The following is an 18,905-nucleotide window of genomic DNA, read 5'->3' on the forward strand; positions in this document are numbered from 1 at the left end:
GCTGTGGCATAAAAAAATAAAAGGGAGCTATTTCATTAAAACTTGTCTGCTGAGTTGAATGAAGGGCAAACAAGGTCTTACCTAGGTCAGGATTAGACCCACCTTCTTAATAACAGCTAGGCTAGGTGTTCTTAAACATCAACCATCAGAGTACCCAAGTGCAATCAGCCTGAATGAGATCCCAAGAAATCAATAAAATTCTTGCCAGGCCCCTTCAAACTATTACAGAGCCCCAATGTGCTGTGGAGCAGCAGATTACAGGCTGGCTGTAATTGTTCCCTGGAACAACCCAAACACAGTTTCTGGGCCTTAATGAATTCTGTACAGCATGAATAGGTCAGAAAAGTGCAGAAATCTCTTTTCTGAACTCCTGCATGTAGAGATGGTGTGCCCCACTGCTCTGTTCAGTTACTGGCGCAGTTGCCTTGTGCCAGTGTATGACTAATGGGCAATGAAACAGAAAGACATTTTTAATCCATTTGTTCATAAGAACTCAAAAAATACTGCTCTGACTGCTGAGGCATCCATGTGGTTGGATCAAAACCACACAAGGTTACAGAAAAATCTTCAAAGATGTTTTATAGCAATAACAATAAAATAGGGGGGAAAGGACATAACCATGTTCCTTAAGTATGATCTTAATCTTTAAGCAAAAAGACATTTCAATTGCATATTATTAGATGCTGTTAGCTCCAGTGGCTTATATTGAGCCACTGTCTGAATACTTTGTTAGGATGCAGCAGCTTCCAAGGACAGTCCCTAGTGTGCAGCTGAAATGATGGAAAGGGCCATAGGCTAGCTTGTGCAAACCAGACAGGAAAAGTCTACAAGTCCAGCACATACTCCTGTCAACCTGAAATTTCTCCTAGCAGTACTTCTGTTAGACCTCATGCATTCAAGTTTTGAAAGTCCTCCCTACCTTTAATCTCAGCAACCCAGCATGAAACCTCCATCATTTCTACAAAAAGGCTTTCCTTCCAATCAGGATAATTTTTCTCCTGCTTTTCCTGAACACTTCCCTTTTTTTTCCAATTCAACTCATCAGTCTTGGTTGAGTTCTCACTCTACATCATAAAATTCCCCTCTCTCAATTGATTGCAAACTTCAAATATTTGTAGACCACTGAGTTCTCCATCTCTTATGTTTACACGCATCATTTAGGCAGGGCATATGGACACTTAAGTGTTTTAACTTCTTTAGCCTCTCCCCATAAATCACTCCTTCTAGATTTCTTGTACATCTGTGCACGTCACTACATGCTTAATGCCAAACCTGTTCCTAAGAGAATTAAGAGATGCTGTAGTCAAAATTCCTCTCAAAACTAGCACAAGAATAACACAATTATTGGAAAACAGGCTGAAAATGAATACTTAGTCTGTTGTCTATGACCAATACCACAGACTTTGTTTTGCAGTTTATTGCATGGAGCACTGTGGCCCACAGAGCACCTTGCTATCCAAGTAAACAGCCTTCTTAGGTGACAAATTTAAAGGGACAATGATTCTTTCAGAAGCTAAAAGCCCAGGTCTTTACATGCACATCAGTAAGTACATCTGTGACTAGTACCATAAACAAAATGGGAGCACAAAAATAAAGGTAGGTTTTACTAATAATAGCCACCTGTAGGTACAGAGAGACATTTCTGATTGCATAGATGTTTCTAAACCATCTGGATGTCTGTAGGATATAGGCTGCAAATCTGTAAGACTACATCTCATATAAAATCAAGCATTTTACCAGTGCTTAATGAATAAAAAGATGGTTACAAGTACTGCTTAGAAATACACAATATTGTTAATAAATTACTTCTCTCACTAGGGGTAGATTCTAGAGGAAGAATTTCATATCATCAGGTTCTCAGACTAGTAATTATAGCTTACATTTTGAAAGGCACAACCTTGCTTTCACGGATGCAATTTGCATCAAAATCTGCACTTACAAAATCAGTGAGAAGAGTTTTGCACACATAAATTAATTGCCAACACATTTTCTAGTGCTTGAACTGTAGACAATTAGCTATCAATCACTACTGACCAGGGCTTTAAACAGTGAAGCCACAAAGAATAAGGCTCTGGAACTAATACCAATCCCATGAATACTGTCCTAAACATCCCCAAAACCTGTGAGTTTCACCTGACAAAGAAAAATCTCTTTGGCAGTAAAAGCTGGTACAGAACTGAAGGTTGGAGAAAGAGGGGGGAGAGGGAGAGGGAGAGAGAAAGACTGATTTGCTCTCAATGAATATGAAAAAGCTGATCTCTGCCATTGAGGAAAATTCTTGCACCAGCAAGTGCTGACTGATTGCGATGAGGAATGCTTTATCACCAAGATCCAGACACCCTTTCATATGGTGATTATTATTCCTGTCATGACCCTCTGGTCATCAAGCCACAGTGTCTTTTGTCATGAAACAACTATCCAATAAGGAATAATCTAGGAATAAGCCTGTAGCATAATATCTTCTACTTGCTTATACACACAGCGGGAGGAGGAAAATCTTCTTCCTATGAGTTATTACCTGCTCTAATCCACTTTGGAAAATAGCAGTATTTCCTTAATTTTGTGAAGCATGCAATCATATTTCTCACAAACCACAGTTACCTGAATAGCTCAGCCCAGATCTGAAAGCTAATCTAAAAGCTCTCTCAGGTAGTAACAAATAATCCAACATCATCACCAAATCCATGGCAGCCCAGAAATTGTCAAATATTCCCATTAAAACTTGATAAGGATGTGCAAAGGCTGAATTGCATGCCGGCTTGCCTCTACGTTTAATTTCATATTGTCTTCTATAAGGCTGAGGTCTGGCCTAATTCCTGATGCTATTCTTGGAGCAACCGCTCTGACAAACAGAGGTAATGCATGTACAAAGCCCCAACAAACAGCACACACCACCTTGGAACATTAGCTCTGTTTTAGTTCCTATACAATAAAACAATGCAAAGTTCTTCATGACAGAGACATTGTATATTAATACCACCATTGTCCATATTAATATTATCCAACTACAAAATTCTGTAGAACTCATTTAACCTTCCATGCATTATTTCTGTGGCTTTTCTAGTTCAGCTGCATGAGAAAGGGGCTACCACTCTGCAGTCGCAGACAGCACACACTGCACTGAAAGCATTGGGGGAGAAGGGCTGGGAACCCCTGCTCTGGGAGCAGATGTGAGAAGCCATGTCTGGCCACGCAGGCCAGTTCTTTTTATGTCTTTTCTGTCCTTATTGCTTATGTAGATCACCTAACACAAGGGCTGTTTTGAATGGCTTTATCCAACTAGTAAGCTAACCCTAAGGAACAAATACAACAATACATATACAACTGTACAGAATAAAAAATTAATGGTGTTAGAGAAGGATGATGCACAGAGACATTATGTGTGACACTGGGGAGGAAGTGGGGGTAAGTGCGCATGGTTAATATGAAAAGATGTCAAAAAAAATGAAGCATAATAATAGTGCAATTTATCCTTGCTAAACGTACTGCGCTGTGCTATAATTAAATATGAAAACCTAAATTTATCTCTATGTTCGGCTGTCATTAACTTAACAGGGAGTGCACATGTTCTAATCTAATGGCTGATTTTTTTCTCCATGTGCAGCATATTAAAATGTATATTAGCCTCAAGGTGCATAAACACAAAATAATAGACCAAAGGTTTTGGCCTGTGGAGAAAAAAATCCATGCTCAAAGGCCGTCAAGTAGCTGGTGATGCAGGGGAGACACTCACTTAGCCTCATTAAGCCAAAGCTCTCTTTTGCTTGTCTTTTGTTCTGCATGACAGCAGCCTCTTTGTTGTATAATAATTCATTCCAAGTTCGTTCCAAGCTACCGAAACTGGTGAACTGTGGCCATTTTAATGAGCAGTATTGGTGGTATGCATAATCTGGAAGCCACGTGGACCAGGCAATCACAGAGCACTGCAGCCAGCAAAATGAGATACTGTCGAAATCACAAATTTGTCAAGTTGTTTTTGGACAGGGTATTATAATAAGCACTAAAATATGCATCTTATTACTCTGCATCTGCCAGTCAAAGATCACTGTAATGAATGCATGCTGCAGGGTATGACCAGGCCGTTTCCCCAAGTAAAACAAACTGCAGAGTACAAAAAAAGAATTATGTATTTTTGGCAGTGCCTGCATATTTTTTTAAAATCCTTTTGCATCAGGAGTTGGATTTTCCTGGCTTGATGTCCGTTGCCAGCAGTGAACGCACTAAAACCGCCACAGCCAAGGAGTTAACGTGAATACATTGTTTCTTAATAGCCACATTTACTGGCTGTGAATATGAAACTTTAAACTCATTGCTCGAAGCAAATTTAGCATACAGCACATATAAAACCCACAAAGATTAAACTACTTTAAATCCACTTTAATAATCCTAGTTCCTTTTGTTTTATCCATTTCTACTGCAAATGGCTTCACCGTTAGGGAAGATACATTTTTATGTAACAACCTGCAGTCTCCATGAGAAACAGCACTGTAGATAATCACAACATAAACTTCCATAATAGACCAGTTAGGAAAAAAAAAAAATGTTAGAGAGGTCTTTTTTTCTACAAATTGGTCAAGCCAGGGATTGCTAATAATTGCTTTCAGCTTGCAAACACTGGGAGGTTCATCAATGGCAGCAAACCTGGTAAGCGTGACTTGTGCAGTGGGGTGCAGAAGTCTGCTCTGCTGGCGCTCCCCGAAATGCTACTGGTGGTGCTCCACAGAGGGACCATCAGGCTCCCACCTGGAGCCACACCTGTGGAGACCTTTCACCACACAGGGGAGGAGGTGAAAGACTGAGAGAGGGAAGCAGGAGGAAAGGACTGCCTCATCTGCCTGCAGATGCTGGTTCAATATATTTTGGCAGAGCCTTATTTTCGGTCAACCCAACAAGCACATGCAGCAACAGTCCCCGAGTGTGCTGATGTACAGTTCCCATAATATCCTAAACCAAGAGGTTTCTTGATCAATACTGGCTTACCCTTATGAGGCTTTGCCTGGCTGAGAGATGCAAGCCTTAGCTAATGGGAAAAAGGATCAAACAGCCTAAACTTTAATTTTTTCTCCCCTCTGACTCTTCAGAACTGGTGATGGCAATATGGAAAAAAGGGTTTCTTCATCAATGTTAATTTTTTATTGCAATCTCTATACCACCATATGATGAGATGGTCTGTATTTCTTGACATGGCCACAAATACCACTTGTTTTGTCTTCTTTATACAGTGTTGGGAAAAAAAGGGACAGTTCTTTACCATACTGGAAAACTTGCCTCCCTAAACAACAGGAGAAGTTCCAAAAAGGATGGGTGAAAACCTCTGCTCAGTGAAGGCAGTCAGAGGTCTTGAAGAATCTGAAGGCAGCCAAAACTTGGTGCGTGTATTGCAATACTGTTCTTGCACGGCTGGGAGTTCACTTATTATTTATTTAATAGAAGAGCTAATTTAATATTTTGTATGAAATCTTGATAGCATAGCAAGGTCTTTTCTCTGCCATACAAAAGGCTATTTAGACTTGACTGCAATCAAGTTAGAATTTAGCAGGTTTGTACTGTTCAGAAGACTCAGCTTTTAGTGCCCATAGATACTTGAAGGAAGTGCATATTTTAGTCTTAATGGGAAGTCCATGCATTCAGAGAACAAAATCAGCAGCTTGCTAAATTTAAGGTGATGAGAATTTTCACCGAAGTTCATACACTTTGCATGTTCAGGATCATTCTCTCTCATCTGTCTGCTGGAGAAAACCACCTTCTATAATTGTGTTTTTATCAGATATGGTTTTAACATTTTCAATACAGCACAATCTTGAGGAAGATCCACTATGAAAACAAGTTTGTTTTGGGTTTTGGATATTTCTGCAATCAAGATACTTAAATTTCTCTAATTTTTTAACCTTTAGACATGATCAAACAAACATCAGTTTTTGCAAAACTTCTGGTGCTGAAAGCAAGGTATAAAACATCCATATATATTTATCTCTTCCTATAAACCCACACCTACCAACTGAATACACTGACATATTTTTAATGTTTAGCTACCTGGCATGTATAGAGGCCACTGCGTTAAGTATGATTTTTATAGCTGACATTAGGTGGAAGTTAATACAGAAAAACACTACACCACTTCTGTGACCACCAGCTGACATCAGTGCATTTCTGGGACATAATCACTTCATCTCTCTGCAGTAAGATCAGTGAGCACCTAATAAAAGAGCTCTGTAATAAACAGAGAAGGTGAGGCAGTGACTACATACAGGAGATCAAATTGCACCTCTGGGGAATACTGTACCTTATCCAGATATCAGGAACGCTATTTTAAAACCCTGTTAATTTTGGATAATAGGGATGCTACCTGTGCTCTCCCTCTTTCCTATGCAGCCACCCTAACAACTTTGGGTTGTAAGACCATGCTCTAGATCTTAACTGTCTGCCTGATTGCATCATGCACTTGATCTCAGTCCTAAATTCATGCTGAGGTAAGTGCTTTTACAAAAGTTCTTCCTCGAGGGAGTCAGTGAGAAGCAGTGTGGTGTCATCATTACCTTGCCATTCTCTCATCTCTGTGTCGAGATTTGCAAACTGAGATTACAGCTGAGACAAGCTGACAAGTTTTATTCCATGCATTTAATGGAAAGGTGATTTAGAGGTGATATTAATGACAGTCATCTGTGTCAAGGCTTCAAATGTCAGGTCCACCCACAGAAAAAAACCCCAACTAAATAAGCCACCAGAAAAGCAATGACAAAGGAAGCCCAGAAGACTGGCTTTGTCCACTTGTGTGAGTCTGATGCAGCATCTGTGCTAGGACTGTGTTTGGAGCAGTTAGGGATAAGGATACAACCACGGGAAAGAATTAATAAAATTGGTGGAACTATGGAAAACAGTACCACCCAGTGACTGGAAGCCAAGACTGAGGTTAGCATTTCTAAGGAATTTCAGGCAGTGTAGTACCACAGGTCACATCTTGGACAATGGCAAGTATTGACTCCAGCAGCAATTGCTGTGGTAGCAAAAGGGAAAGAGCTAGCTCTATTGAAAAGCCTATCAGCAAATATCTACTAGCTGGCTCAAAGATGATAAATTTAGGGTCTACATATCAAAAAATACATTCTGCAACAGTGAAAAACATAAAAACAGCGCTCAAGTTTCCAAAATATTTTCCAGTGCTATGATGCTTCTCGTATGTTGAAGGCTATAAATTATCAGATGAAAGTATTAGTTTTACTAATGCAGAAGCATGAACAGGTACTAATCAACATGATTCTACTTTTCAGCCAAAAGTTGGTATGTTTGCTATTAAACTGCTGATTATATTACACTATTTAGCACAGCATTTTTAGTATTCTTTCTGCTGAGGAAGAAAATGATTGTGATAAATGTAACAACTGACAGTGATAACTGTTCAGTTTGTCATCTATCTGGTGACTGCATAGCAAGACAGCTTCACTTTGATGTCTGGTGTACCATTGAGAAGAAAGTATTTATCTTTTAGTTTACTCTGGTCATCAACTACTGTAATATTTCATGACAAAAAACTCTACTGGAACACTCTGCACTCAGCATCTGTTTGATGCTGAAACCAGGACAGAAAATGAATTATCAAAAGAACAGTGCACTGCTATATAAAAATATGGACATTAACATTCAATATTGCACTGTGAATCAAAATAGATACTATTACGAACATAGTTAGCTGGGAATAGGACTGGTCCTAAGTCTGTAATATATTCTAAACTGGGAGAAGCTCAACGAATTTGTATACAATAAGAAGGCAAGTGGTTCATGACGCTGTCGAAAATAATTCTTGTCCCTCAGTTCATTCTCATTACATTGTCAATTGCCTGAACTTCTTATCCCCATGATTCTATATGAAAATTAGCAGGAATTTTGTAACAAAATGGAGGCTGATTCCTTTATATTTTTAAATTTTCTGCACCAAAAATACAACATATCAAAACTAGCATCTTCACTTTTTTTTTTGAATGAAAAAGTTCATCAGTATTTGCTGTTTAGCTTCCATGGGGTGTTACTGAAGAAACTGCATTTCATCTCAACAGTAATACCAAGACAAACTTGGACAGCTCCTTGTAAGTTTTTAAAATCTGAATGCAGGATTTTGGTTGTCACATTTTACTCCATATATAACATATACATTCCTACACATTACTTTTATTGATGAGAACATACATCACATCAACAGGCTATCTTGTCTTTTCCAAATAGAGTAAGGACATGCTTTTTACTGAATTTATTTTAGAAAGAGAATCAGAAGTGTGCATTATGACTTTCTGCCAAGCAAACTAGATATTTGTGTTTGAATCTAGATGAAACTACAGTACTTAACTAAATTTACTAGGCACAAGTACATGAAATCCAATATTGATAATAATTTATGAAAGTAAGAATACTGATTCCTATAATACTGCAAACTTCGTTTATGATAACATAATTAGTTACACTAATAACACTGCTTAGGCACGGTCTTGCTAATTATGATATTATAAATATTAATGATATCAAACCTTTGTATTTGATTGCCCCTAGTAGGATCATTTATCATGGTATTTCCTTTTACCCGTGCTGTATTATATTTTTCTTCCTTTTCCCTTGAATGTTCATTCCTGGACAAACAGCCATCCTGAATTTATGCCTAAATATATCACTACCTTATCAACCTACTACACAATCAGTTATATTCTGTATGACTTGTTCCTTTTAAAAGTCTAACAGAGACAGCCAGACAAGATTACATAGGGCTTTGTTTTTCATTCTTTTTCATGTGACCTGTTTCAAGTTAAGATTCCTTTGAATTATTAAATGCTTCCTTAAAGCACCTTTTCATGCTACCTTTTTACAGTTAATTATTGATGTAGTGACAAGCAGAAAAGTCTAAGAATTATATTTTTTTTTCTCATTTAGAAGGACATGAGAAACATCTTTGACAATAGTTGTCTGTTTAGCAAAATACAAAGGTGATATAAAGATAGTACACTGAATGCAGCTTTAAAGAAGAATTGCAACAAATCTCTGTTATATGAGCTGGAAATGCTGTGTATGTTTCTACAGGTGTTAAAGGAAGGAAGTTTAGATATAACCCTGTGAGCTTGGTTTAACTGCTTAACATAAGTAGATGAAAATGAAACTGCTTATATCTTGTTTTATTTTTAAGCAGCGTATTATCCAGAGCTTTAGGAATAGGATTGTCTTTTCTCCTGGAAGGTAATGTTATAATTTTCAGAGCTCCACAGAGAACAACAACAATATAGGAGACTCTAATCTCCTGCTAAATCCAACTCCAGTCATCAGCAACGATAAGCAGAGATTTGGAGGTGTTTGACACTCCAAATCCTATTCTTTTGTAATTCTTTACTTTTTACAACATTTTCAAGAGTGTTATATCAGATTTTTGGAAGGATAATCAATAGGCATGATGTATAACTGAAATCAGTCTTCAAAGTGATCCCCTCTAGTAACCAGAAACAAAAGCTCAGCCTCCCTGTTGTGCAGGTATTTTGCTTAGAGCAGTAAGCAGTGGGGCATCAGTGGGAAGCCAGTTACACCTCCCTGCTTCTCACAGCATGGATCAGCCAGTGTCCTGGTGGAGGGGTGAGCAGTACTGGGGCAGCTGCATCCCATGCATCTGGCAAATATCTCCAAAGATGCTTTTGTAGCAGGGAACTACTAGAGTAGAGAGGAAAGACAGTCCAGAGGTTAGGATTTCAGAGAGACCATAGTTCACATTCCTATTCCATCACAGACTTTCTAGGCTTAAATGATCTTCCGGAATCTATTAAATTATTCAGTGTCACTGTTCCTCATCTGGAACTTCCCTGCCTTGTAGGGGGTTTGGGAGTCAGCACACATGAAAGACCATGAGATGCTCAGGTACAATGATCAAAGAGCCACTCCTACCTGATCGACTGTTCCAACTAACAGCTGGTTTGTGACAAGCTGTCTCAGCTGGTCAGGTCCAGTGCTAGGGGGCTTTCATGTCTCCTGAATGTTGCACCATGGCTGGAACACCCAGGAACTTCTGGCACAATATTATATCAATCTGAATCAAGTTGAGTTTCATTAAAACAAGCCATTCCAGAACTGTGTAATTTTACATCCTACACCTTTGTAAAAGACAATGTTATGAATGGAGAGATCATATTTATAGTAAAAATGTTATCCTGTATCAAGTCATTTCAAGTTTATCTTCTTAAGTTGCCTTCAGATATTTGTTAATACTCAGAAGGAAAAAGACTTGGTGACTAATTGTGACAGCAGTAGTGGTTGACCAAGGTAAGTAGCAGAAACTGCATACAATGATTATGAAATTGCATTCAAAGCCAAGACATAGCATCATTATACAGGAATGGCAATGAAATAACAAACCTTTCCCATCAGATCAGCAATTCTAGGTACTGGTTTTCCTTTCTGATGGCTCATGGTTGCAGGACTCTGTCCATTCCAGTCTTCAAGTTCCTCAATGCTTTTCAGGTAAAGAAGAGCTCGCAGTCCAGTGCAGTAGTCATCAATAACAGTGAAGTCTTGATTCTGGATTGCACTGCACACCTACGAAATGTAAGCCAGCTATCAGCAACATCCTGGCAGAGGAGCATATAGAATTAGCAAATTCTTTGGACTTACTGATTATCAGATGACTCTTCCTGCAACTTCACTGGGAAAGAAGTACAAGAATTCAGGGTATTAATTGGCTGCTTAATTCTATGTCATGATACCACCACTGCAGTTTAGGTAAAAAAGGACTCAATAACACTAGTTATGCCTAGGTTTCCTAATGGCAGCTCTTAGACCAGACCTGAAGGCTGTTCAGAAGTAAGTCTGCAAGCCCAGCCCCAAGTGTGCCTTCCGGGGCACTGATGCTGAGCATGCCAAGCACACTGGCAAAACACCAGCTATGCTCAGACCTTTGCCTGCAGACACACAGTGATATTCCCCAGCCTGCTCTGTTCAGCAAGCACAGACATACCCAGTTATGTCCCAGTCAAACCAAACCACAGACTTGCTGATGTTGCAAGGCACCTTTAGAGATTGTCTTGTCCAACCTCCCAGCTCAAAGAAGAGTCAACTAGAGGAGGCTACCCAAGGCCCTATGCAGTCAGGGTTCGAATATCTCCAAAGACAGAGACTACACAATCTCTCCTGGGAACCTGGTCCAGTGTTCAATCTCCCTTGCAGCTTTTTCTTATATTTAAATGGAATTTCCCATGTTTGTGCCCATTGCCTCTTGTCCTTTCACTGGATGCACCTGAGAATAATCTGGCTACAACAAAAGTGTCTCAGCAAACAGCTGAGTTAAGCTGACCTCTTAGTATGGGTGAGCATTGCCAGGCACAGAACAGCACAGTCCCCTTCTGCTAATCACCATTTGCCATTCAGTGGTACTGGGAGGCCAGGCCACTTTATTTTAGATACTTTACAAACACAGATAGCAGTATAGCTTTATAAACATATAAAGCAATGAACCCTGACCTGCTGAGCTTAACGTGTAAACACAAAACTACTGACAGCAGAGAACAGTCTGACCATTTACAAGGATTCTTCAGGACCACTTTGGGGATATCAACTCAGATTTAAACCCAGAGATCCCCTATCAAACTGAGAAGTGAATAAAAAAATCCCTGACTATTCTCTGAACACCTTCTCATTAGCTAAACTCTAATCATCCATCAGTGACGAGGTGCAAGGTTGGTTGAGTACCATTAATTGTCAGTCCCTGGAAATGCTCTGAAATTCCAGATATGTCAGTGTTTCAGCCTCTGATTCAGCTTTTATTCTAAAAGCTAAAAAGAATGCTCCTGGTAATACCTACACTTACATACACACATAATGAACACAACAATGAAATAGCCACCTATTTTAGAACATGAATGTGTGCACGTGCACAAACACATCCACGCTCCTTGGACATGGATCATAACTGCCATCGACACTTAAAAAATACAGGAAATATATAATTGTTTTTCACATTTCAGAAGTGATACTACAACTTCCAATTCCGAAGACAGGTATACATCACATTGTAAAATACCATACACTACAGCTGTACAAGGGAAAAATAAGGGCAAACTGTAAAATAAGCACAAGAACATTTTCTATGCAATGCATTTACATTACACAAAATCTGTTTCTCTGGAGAAACAGTGTGGGCACTAATTAGGTCTGTTACACCTTCCATAGACTTCAAGACTTTTTTTTTTTTCAGAGCAATTATAGAGAACATCATAATAATTTCCTGTACAGGTTACTTAACTGCACAACTCAACTGATGCTTATTTAAACCTTTTTGTTCACCAAGGGATTCTCTATTTTTTTAGTGCATGGGTAACACTTTTATTAGCTATTCTTAAAAATACTAAAACTGTAAAAAAATACAGTTAAAAGCCATGTCATGTCACTTGAAACAAGTTCAGGCGCTGTTGTCAAAATTCTGAAATATTTTGACAGGGTGTATACACATGAGATACACTGGAGGATACCTGTAATAACCTTATAAATAGAGGCTTTTACTGTTTTCCATCTTGCGGTGCAGTGTTATGAACAGCAATAATATAAAAATGTGCAGAAGATGATATCACACTAAGAGCTAACATTTGATCCCTGGGAGTCTATGTGCAGTGCCCTGTTTGCCTCCCCTGGAAAGCCAAGTAGGTTCCAGAACTGAAGGCAAAACGCAATTGTTAAAGAAAAATGTAAATCTCTGCACTAAAGAAAAATGTTATCTGAAATGGAAAGACTTAGAAACAGAATTAGCAAGTGGTTTCAGAAGATACTCCTCTTCTGTAGGAGCCTTATGACTATGGTGCCCAATGGTGCAGATAATTAACAAAAGATGTGCCTTTCACTGATTTCACTGTGATAAAAGCAAGTCCTTATGTTTATGGGCCTTTCCTAGAACAAGGATTCAAACATTAACACATACAAAACCAACATAAATAATTTTGCTGTGTTTTTGGCAAATTCCAAAACATTCTGAGCTTTGAAATTTCTTATGTTGCACACATCAAATGATGAGATTTGTGTTTTAGGCTTACAGTATCTTCCATGAATCAAAGTAGAAGCCTTTGCTGCATTTTAAAAGGTGGTGAACAAAGTCAAGATAAAAGGTCACCCTGACCCATCAGCCATAACAATTTCTAAACCACAGAGAGAGGTTTTTAGCATCATACCTGGCTGCCTCTGAATCACCAGCCTAAATGACACTGTGCCCTCTTTTCAGCACAAGAGAAGTGGCAGGGCAATAGACCAGGTGAGACTCAAACTCATGCATCCGGAAAAAACGTAGAACTGAATCAATCCGTCTCCACACATCATTAATGCTCCCACTTCGGTCCTGCTGCTTGCACTGGGAATAGGCATTCCCCTCCTTTGCAAAGCTAAACGTTGAGTCCCCTCTTCTGCTGGTATCTTATTTTCCCAGTGCGAAGAGCAGGAAGAGAAGTCCACCTATGGTCATATTTAAAATGGAACTACATTTTGGTTGCTACCACCTCTCATTTAATGTCTTATTAAACCACCTCAACAGGAGACAAAGGTGAGCAGGGTGCTGCTCTAACAGCGGATCTCTGCCTTGCACACTGACTGGATCAGCAGAATGAAACTGAACTGCAACCAGCCCTACCTGCTCATCTCCTCAGCAGCATGCTTTTACCAAACAAACATAGTGAAATGTGCTTCCCTTTGCACCCTGAAGAAAAATGTAACTTCACAACCAAAAACATACACATGGTCATATTGTGCCAGATCAGCAGTCTGTATCCTGTGACCAACAGAAACCACTTATGGACAAGTATAAGAAACAGAGCAAGTGCGGATCAGTTACTCTGTGGGCCATCAGTGCCCGTTCTAGCAAGCAGTAGTGCTGGGACTTTGCATGGCACTTGTTTAATATCCCTTGATCCTAAATAATCCAAGTGAATCTGTTTTATGAGTAAACTAACATTCAACTATTCACTGACCTAAGCCTTCACCTGAAACATTTAGGTAGAAAGTAGCTTTTTCTTCTTTGGAAGATGAGAGACAGGCCCTGTGAGCAACCTATGGGACAGAGAGAGGTCCAGGTCACAATGAAGCTGTTAGCTGTCTTGCTGACAAGTCCTGTTCTGCTGTCTTGTTTGTGTTTGTCTCTAGCTTTGGACTGGAACTTGGGCTAGAAGAGAAAGGTGCTACATTTTTCCTGCTTAGAAAGATAACATATATTATTCATATTGCGCTAATATACAGGGAGATAATTTTGCACAAACTTGGTTTTACTGCATTGCCTGGCTCTGCCTTGGCAGTAGAACTGCTACACTTTCATTTTTAACATCTGACCTCCTCCCCTTTCCCCCAGATCTAGACTCCAATGATGTCCCTTATGTCCCAAAAGAGACAAGCAGGCCAACATGCTATATATGATCAATTATATCGTGCTCTCAGTATTCTGAAATCCAAAACTGTTCAGTATAAATTGCAATTGTGGATTACAACTCTAATCTATACAGACATGTCTGAGATACTAAAAGACACGATGCCTGCTTTGCTGCTGGTAAATCAAACATACACCAAATGATCTCACTGGGGAATGGGGATGTGAAATGAATCACAGGCTAAGGCTCTAAGTAAAACTGTTCTGCAAAATGCAATGATGGGAGAGGCATGCAAAGGTCCCTGTTGATGTCTTGCATAAGAAATGACCTGTCTGCTCTATTACTAAATAAATATAAATACTAAGTTTTACTTTGTCAAAGGATCTAGAGCCATTACAAATCATACTTGAGGAACTGGAGTAAATTGTCAGGAGATTATTATTGTGTAAAAAGAATTTTAAAGGTTACATGATTGTTATTAATCATTCACATCACTCTGAAACTTTTAACTTACATATTTTGAAGTAGTAGTTCATTATTGGTGACAGGTACTACCACATCAGTTATAAAACATTGTACATGTCTTTGCTGTTAGCAGAATCATTACACAACCAAGACATGTCAGTTTCTGAAGACTTTGCTGAGGCAAATCCCCTACACCATTTACTGAGAGCTCTGTCTATACAAGACCTTTAAAGTTTTGTCCATGGTCTATGTTTCTAGGAGCAATGGAAAATATACCCAGACATTGCATTTAATTTTTGTTTTGCTCCCTACAAAAATGGATGTGGTTCCTGTACAAACTTTGGCATATCATGGCAGACCATGTGGAAGACTTATGCCATTTGTGCAGAACCTGGACAAAGTGGCTGAGGCATTTCCAGCCAGATCACCCACTAAAGCAATTTCTCTTCAGTCTTGTGCATGTACTTTCCCACCGGGGGATGTTGCAGAGAAAATATCTTCTGTAACACTAGAAAGAGGAAACGATGCACTCCTCTTCAGGCATCACTCTGTCCACTCTTTCTTACCCCACGACCTTCAGTTTTTACATAAACTCATTAATATATGGTGAAATCCCAGCCGGACAGGTGATGGTGTGGAAGATGGTGCCCAGTCTCCATCTGCATTCTTTCTATTCCGTCAATAGCGGGGATTTCAGCAGAGGTGGCAGATGCAGACCTAGGCATGTTTGTATCAGTTCTTCCCTACAGTGCTTTCAACTAGCAAGAGGTAGTGTGTCTATGATCTGGTATACTGCTAGTTCACTGCAAAAGACTGGAGCAGGTCAGAGAATATAGCCTGTTTAATAATATGTTGCTTTGCAAGAAGTGTAAGTATTCTTGGTGTGACTACATCTGTGAGAACAAGAACACTGCAATGTCTGGCAGCAGTCATGCTCCTATTTGAAATTGTCTTAGACCACTTTTATACCCTTTTGCCAAGAATGAATTTGTGGTAGGAGACAATAGCTTGGAAAAATTTTAATTTTTACACCCCTCTGAAATATATGTGTTTCTCTACAGAATATGAGTGTAAAATAATTGTCATTTTTATGAAAACAGAAGTAACAGTAAGGAGGCAGATGGGTGGCAGTGATACACGGTCTCAAAGTAAGAAGATTGATGGGTATATATTTGTATATACAAACGCAAATCACATAGCTTGACTGTTCTACCATATTAGTTTCCATTTGTTGTCGCTGTACAACATCAAAGCAGTGATGTCCCTATATATTGCATTTAGTGGTAATGTAACGGACTACCAAAAAAAAAAAAAAAATCAAAGTGAGAGTTTCTAAGTAGTTTCCTGGCAATTGAGACAGCAGGCTCTTTCATCTGTGCTGTAACTGTGGCAGTGCATTGATTTAAACTCTTCTGAGATCTCAAATGCTTTTATATTCTTAGGTCTCACTGGCTGCTTTCTTTTTGCTTTTTTTTTTTCCCTTCAAATGATAAAATTCTAGCATTTAGCAGAATGCCATCTTGCTTCCCCTGAAGACGGAGACTTATTTCAGCTTTGGTTCTAAACTGCATAGGATCTCTAAATAAAATAGCTCTCAAAATGCCATCTGATTAGGAAACTGGCCTTTGACTTCACAGTTTCTAATATTCTTACTATAGCAAGGGAATAAACAACTATTATTTCTCTGAGATACCTGTGAGATGTGTTACAATGGATTAATAATTTTGCTTTTCCATTAATTTGGTTGGCTTCTTTTGAAATATTTTTACTGATATACCCAAATGGTAAGCAAAAGATTTACTGTTTTGATTTTATATTATAATAAATTTTCAATTTTAGCATTTTTTACCATCTTTTTTATAGAACCTTTTTCTATTAAAAATTATTCCTGATAAGTATTGAAGACATAAATCCACCTTCTTGTTAGAGAAACATTTATGAATGACTCTAAGTTGTTTTTCAATGTATAGTTGAGGCTACTGCTTTTTTGATTAGTATCTATTGATTAAGATTCTGGTGGAAAAAGACTGAAGTTGTAAATGAACACAAGGCGCTTCAGGAAGGATTCTATTTGTGCCCACCTGGGTATCCATATGAAACGACAGCCTTAAGAATATTCATTTTATTGCAGTGGGCAAGAGTATGACTGTAATCTCAGTAAGACATACATACAGTTTAAAATTAATTCTCAAAAGCAACTAGCAAAAACTGACTTTAAAGGGAGATCTTTCTGGGCCATGCAATCTATATGCTGCGTAGCTCCTGCCTATGGAAATGAAAATGTATGTTTTCTAGTCCCTGTACAATGATTTAGATGTGCTGAGATCTACAAAATAAAAAGCAGTACACACAGCACTGGTTGTCTGACATGGTACTCATAATAATGTGGCAAGAGCTGCAACGTGAGTGTAAGCAGACAAATAAAATCTCCTCTGAGAGAGGTTTCTGTACTTTCAATCTTCAGGATACCCATATCTACGGAAAAGCTGCCTGTATAACGATGGTTCCTCCTCCTCATGTCTTGTTGAACACTAACTTACCAGTACATTAAATGCATAGCCTAAATTATCCTTTCTATCAGCAATTACTACTTTTGCTAGAGGTTTGTAGGATTAAGAACATTAGGGGAAGTGGATCATCAGACAATGTGGTGCACTCTCTGGAAAAAAATGAGATTCTTTGTTTTAAAGAACAAATTCATAAGTAAGAATAAGCTTCCTAAATATTGATACAGTACAGATGGAATGATTTGATTCATTCGCATTAGCTGCTTAAATGACTCTAGAGTTATAGGTTAGCAGATGGGATGTTACTTAACAAGGCTTCAGATACTGGATCAAGATGCAAAACTGATTTGGGTGATAGCTGATAGCCTTTTTAAGACATTAGAATTGAGCTAATATACATGAACTAATGAACTAGTTCCAATGTCTAGTACAGCTTTCAGAAAGCAGTTTGAAGGATTCAAATATTACATCTATGAATTGTCTGAATTGTGGGGAAAAAAATACACAATCTTTTTTACTGAGTCCTAGACTTGAAGGCCTAATGAGCTGAGGGCTTACTAGTGACACCTGAGGGGCAACACACAGAAGAAAGATTCAAAGATGCTAACAACTCCAGGCTGTGCAGAGTAGGCAACCATTCACACAGGGGTTAAGAAATCTATATTTTAAAAAAAGACTGGATGGTCTGATGTCATATGGGTGTCAATAATGGAGTATTTCAGTTGTTTTGCTGTACCTCAAGTGAGTTCATCAGACAAGCTTGAAGTAAAGTATCATTCTAATCAGAAATATAGGCTAATGTCAGTAAGTAATGGAGCTCAGAATGAGTTAAAAGGAGGTCTCCAGCCCATGCAAGACAAGTTTGTGGGATAAGAGCTCTATCTCCTGTCCAGCTTGGATCCTCTCTGCAACAGGACAACATAACACTGACACAGTGTCGAGCAGAGTTGAGCTGACATTTAGGGAGCATTGAGGCAGGGACATCAGGTAAGGAAATAAGGATGCAGTAGCTGGGCAGCAAGAAGAGCCACACAGCTTGTGTTGAAGCCACAGCAGCCTCCTGAGACAGCCTGTAATGAAAAGCCTCCCCAGCACCATGGTGATGGTTACTCCCGCTGGTGCAGAGACCCCAAAGTACCTGATTTTGGGGGGTGAAAGACAGACCTTGTTCATGTATTGCACTCTAGAAATCTTGGGCAACTGTGAGAGGCCAACAATGAAGGAGGAGAAAAAAGCCTAGAATCCATTAGCCACTTATCAGACGAGGGCACGGCAGGGGATAAGAGCACTGTAAGGAATCCTTTAGGAATGTTATCCGATGCATTAATTCCTAGCCTACTCAAATGCATTTTTCCTCCCCTTAAGTTCTTCTCTGCCAATTAATGTATCTTTGATCTAAATAGCTAAACTGGGTGTTTGGGAGTGGGAAACTGGTACTTATCAAGGGACTCTGAACGATGCAATTTTGTATCCCATGTCTTTGAGAGGGGAAATGCAGAAGAAATCAAGAATTTTCAGAAGGCTCCCTGAGGTAATTGTTTTTTTTTTTTCCCCTGTCAACCACCCCTAGAGGAATGGTTAT

The 18,905-nt window shown here is 39.0% G+C and overlaps 1 protein-coding gene across 3 annotated transcripts in view; it reads right to left on the reverse strand.

Moving 5' to 3' along the window:
* Window positions 1–18,905, reverse strand: part of DPYD (dihydropyrimidine dehydrogenase) — a 365,990-nt gene that overhangs the window by 40,666 nt on the left and 306,419 nt on the right. For all 3 annotated transcript variants that reach the window (XR_012629947.1, XM_074877213.1, XM_074877215.1), the window contains one exon: window positions 10,375–10,554. Coding sequence is in view for 2 of the 3 variants with exons in the window: in XM_074877213.1 (XP_074733314.1) it covers window positions 10,375–10,554 (180 nt within the window). In the remaining variant the exon portion in view is untranslated. The remainder of the gene's footprint in view (window positions 1–10,374; window positions 10,555–18,905) is intronic.

Source organism: Strix uralensis, chromosome 8 (genome assembly GCF_047716275.1).
Source record: "Strix uralensis isolate ZFMK-TIS-50842 chromosome 8, bStrUra1, whole genome shotgun sequence".
NCBI classification, from domain to species: Eukaryota; Metazoa; Chordata; class Aves; order Strigiformes; family Strigidae; genus Strix; species Strix uralensis.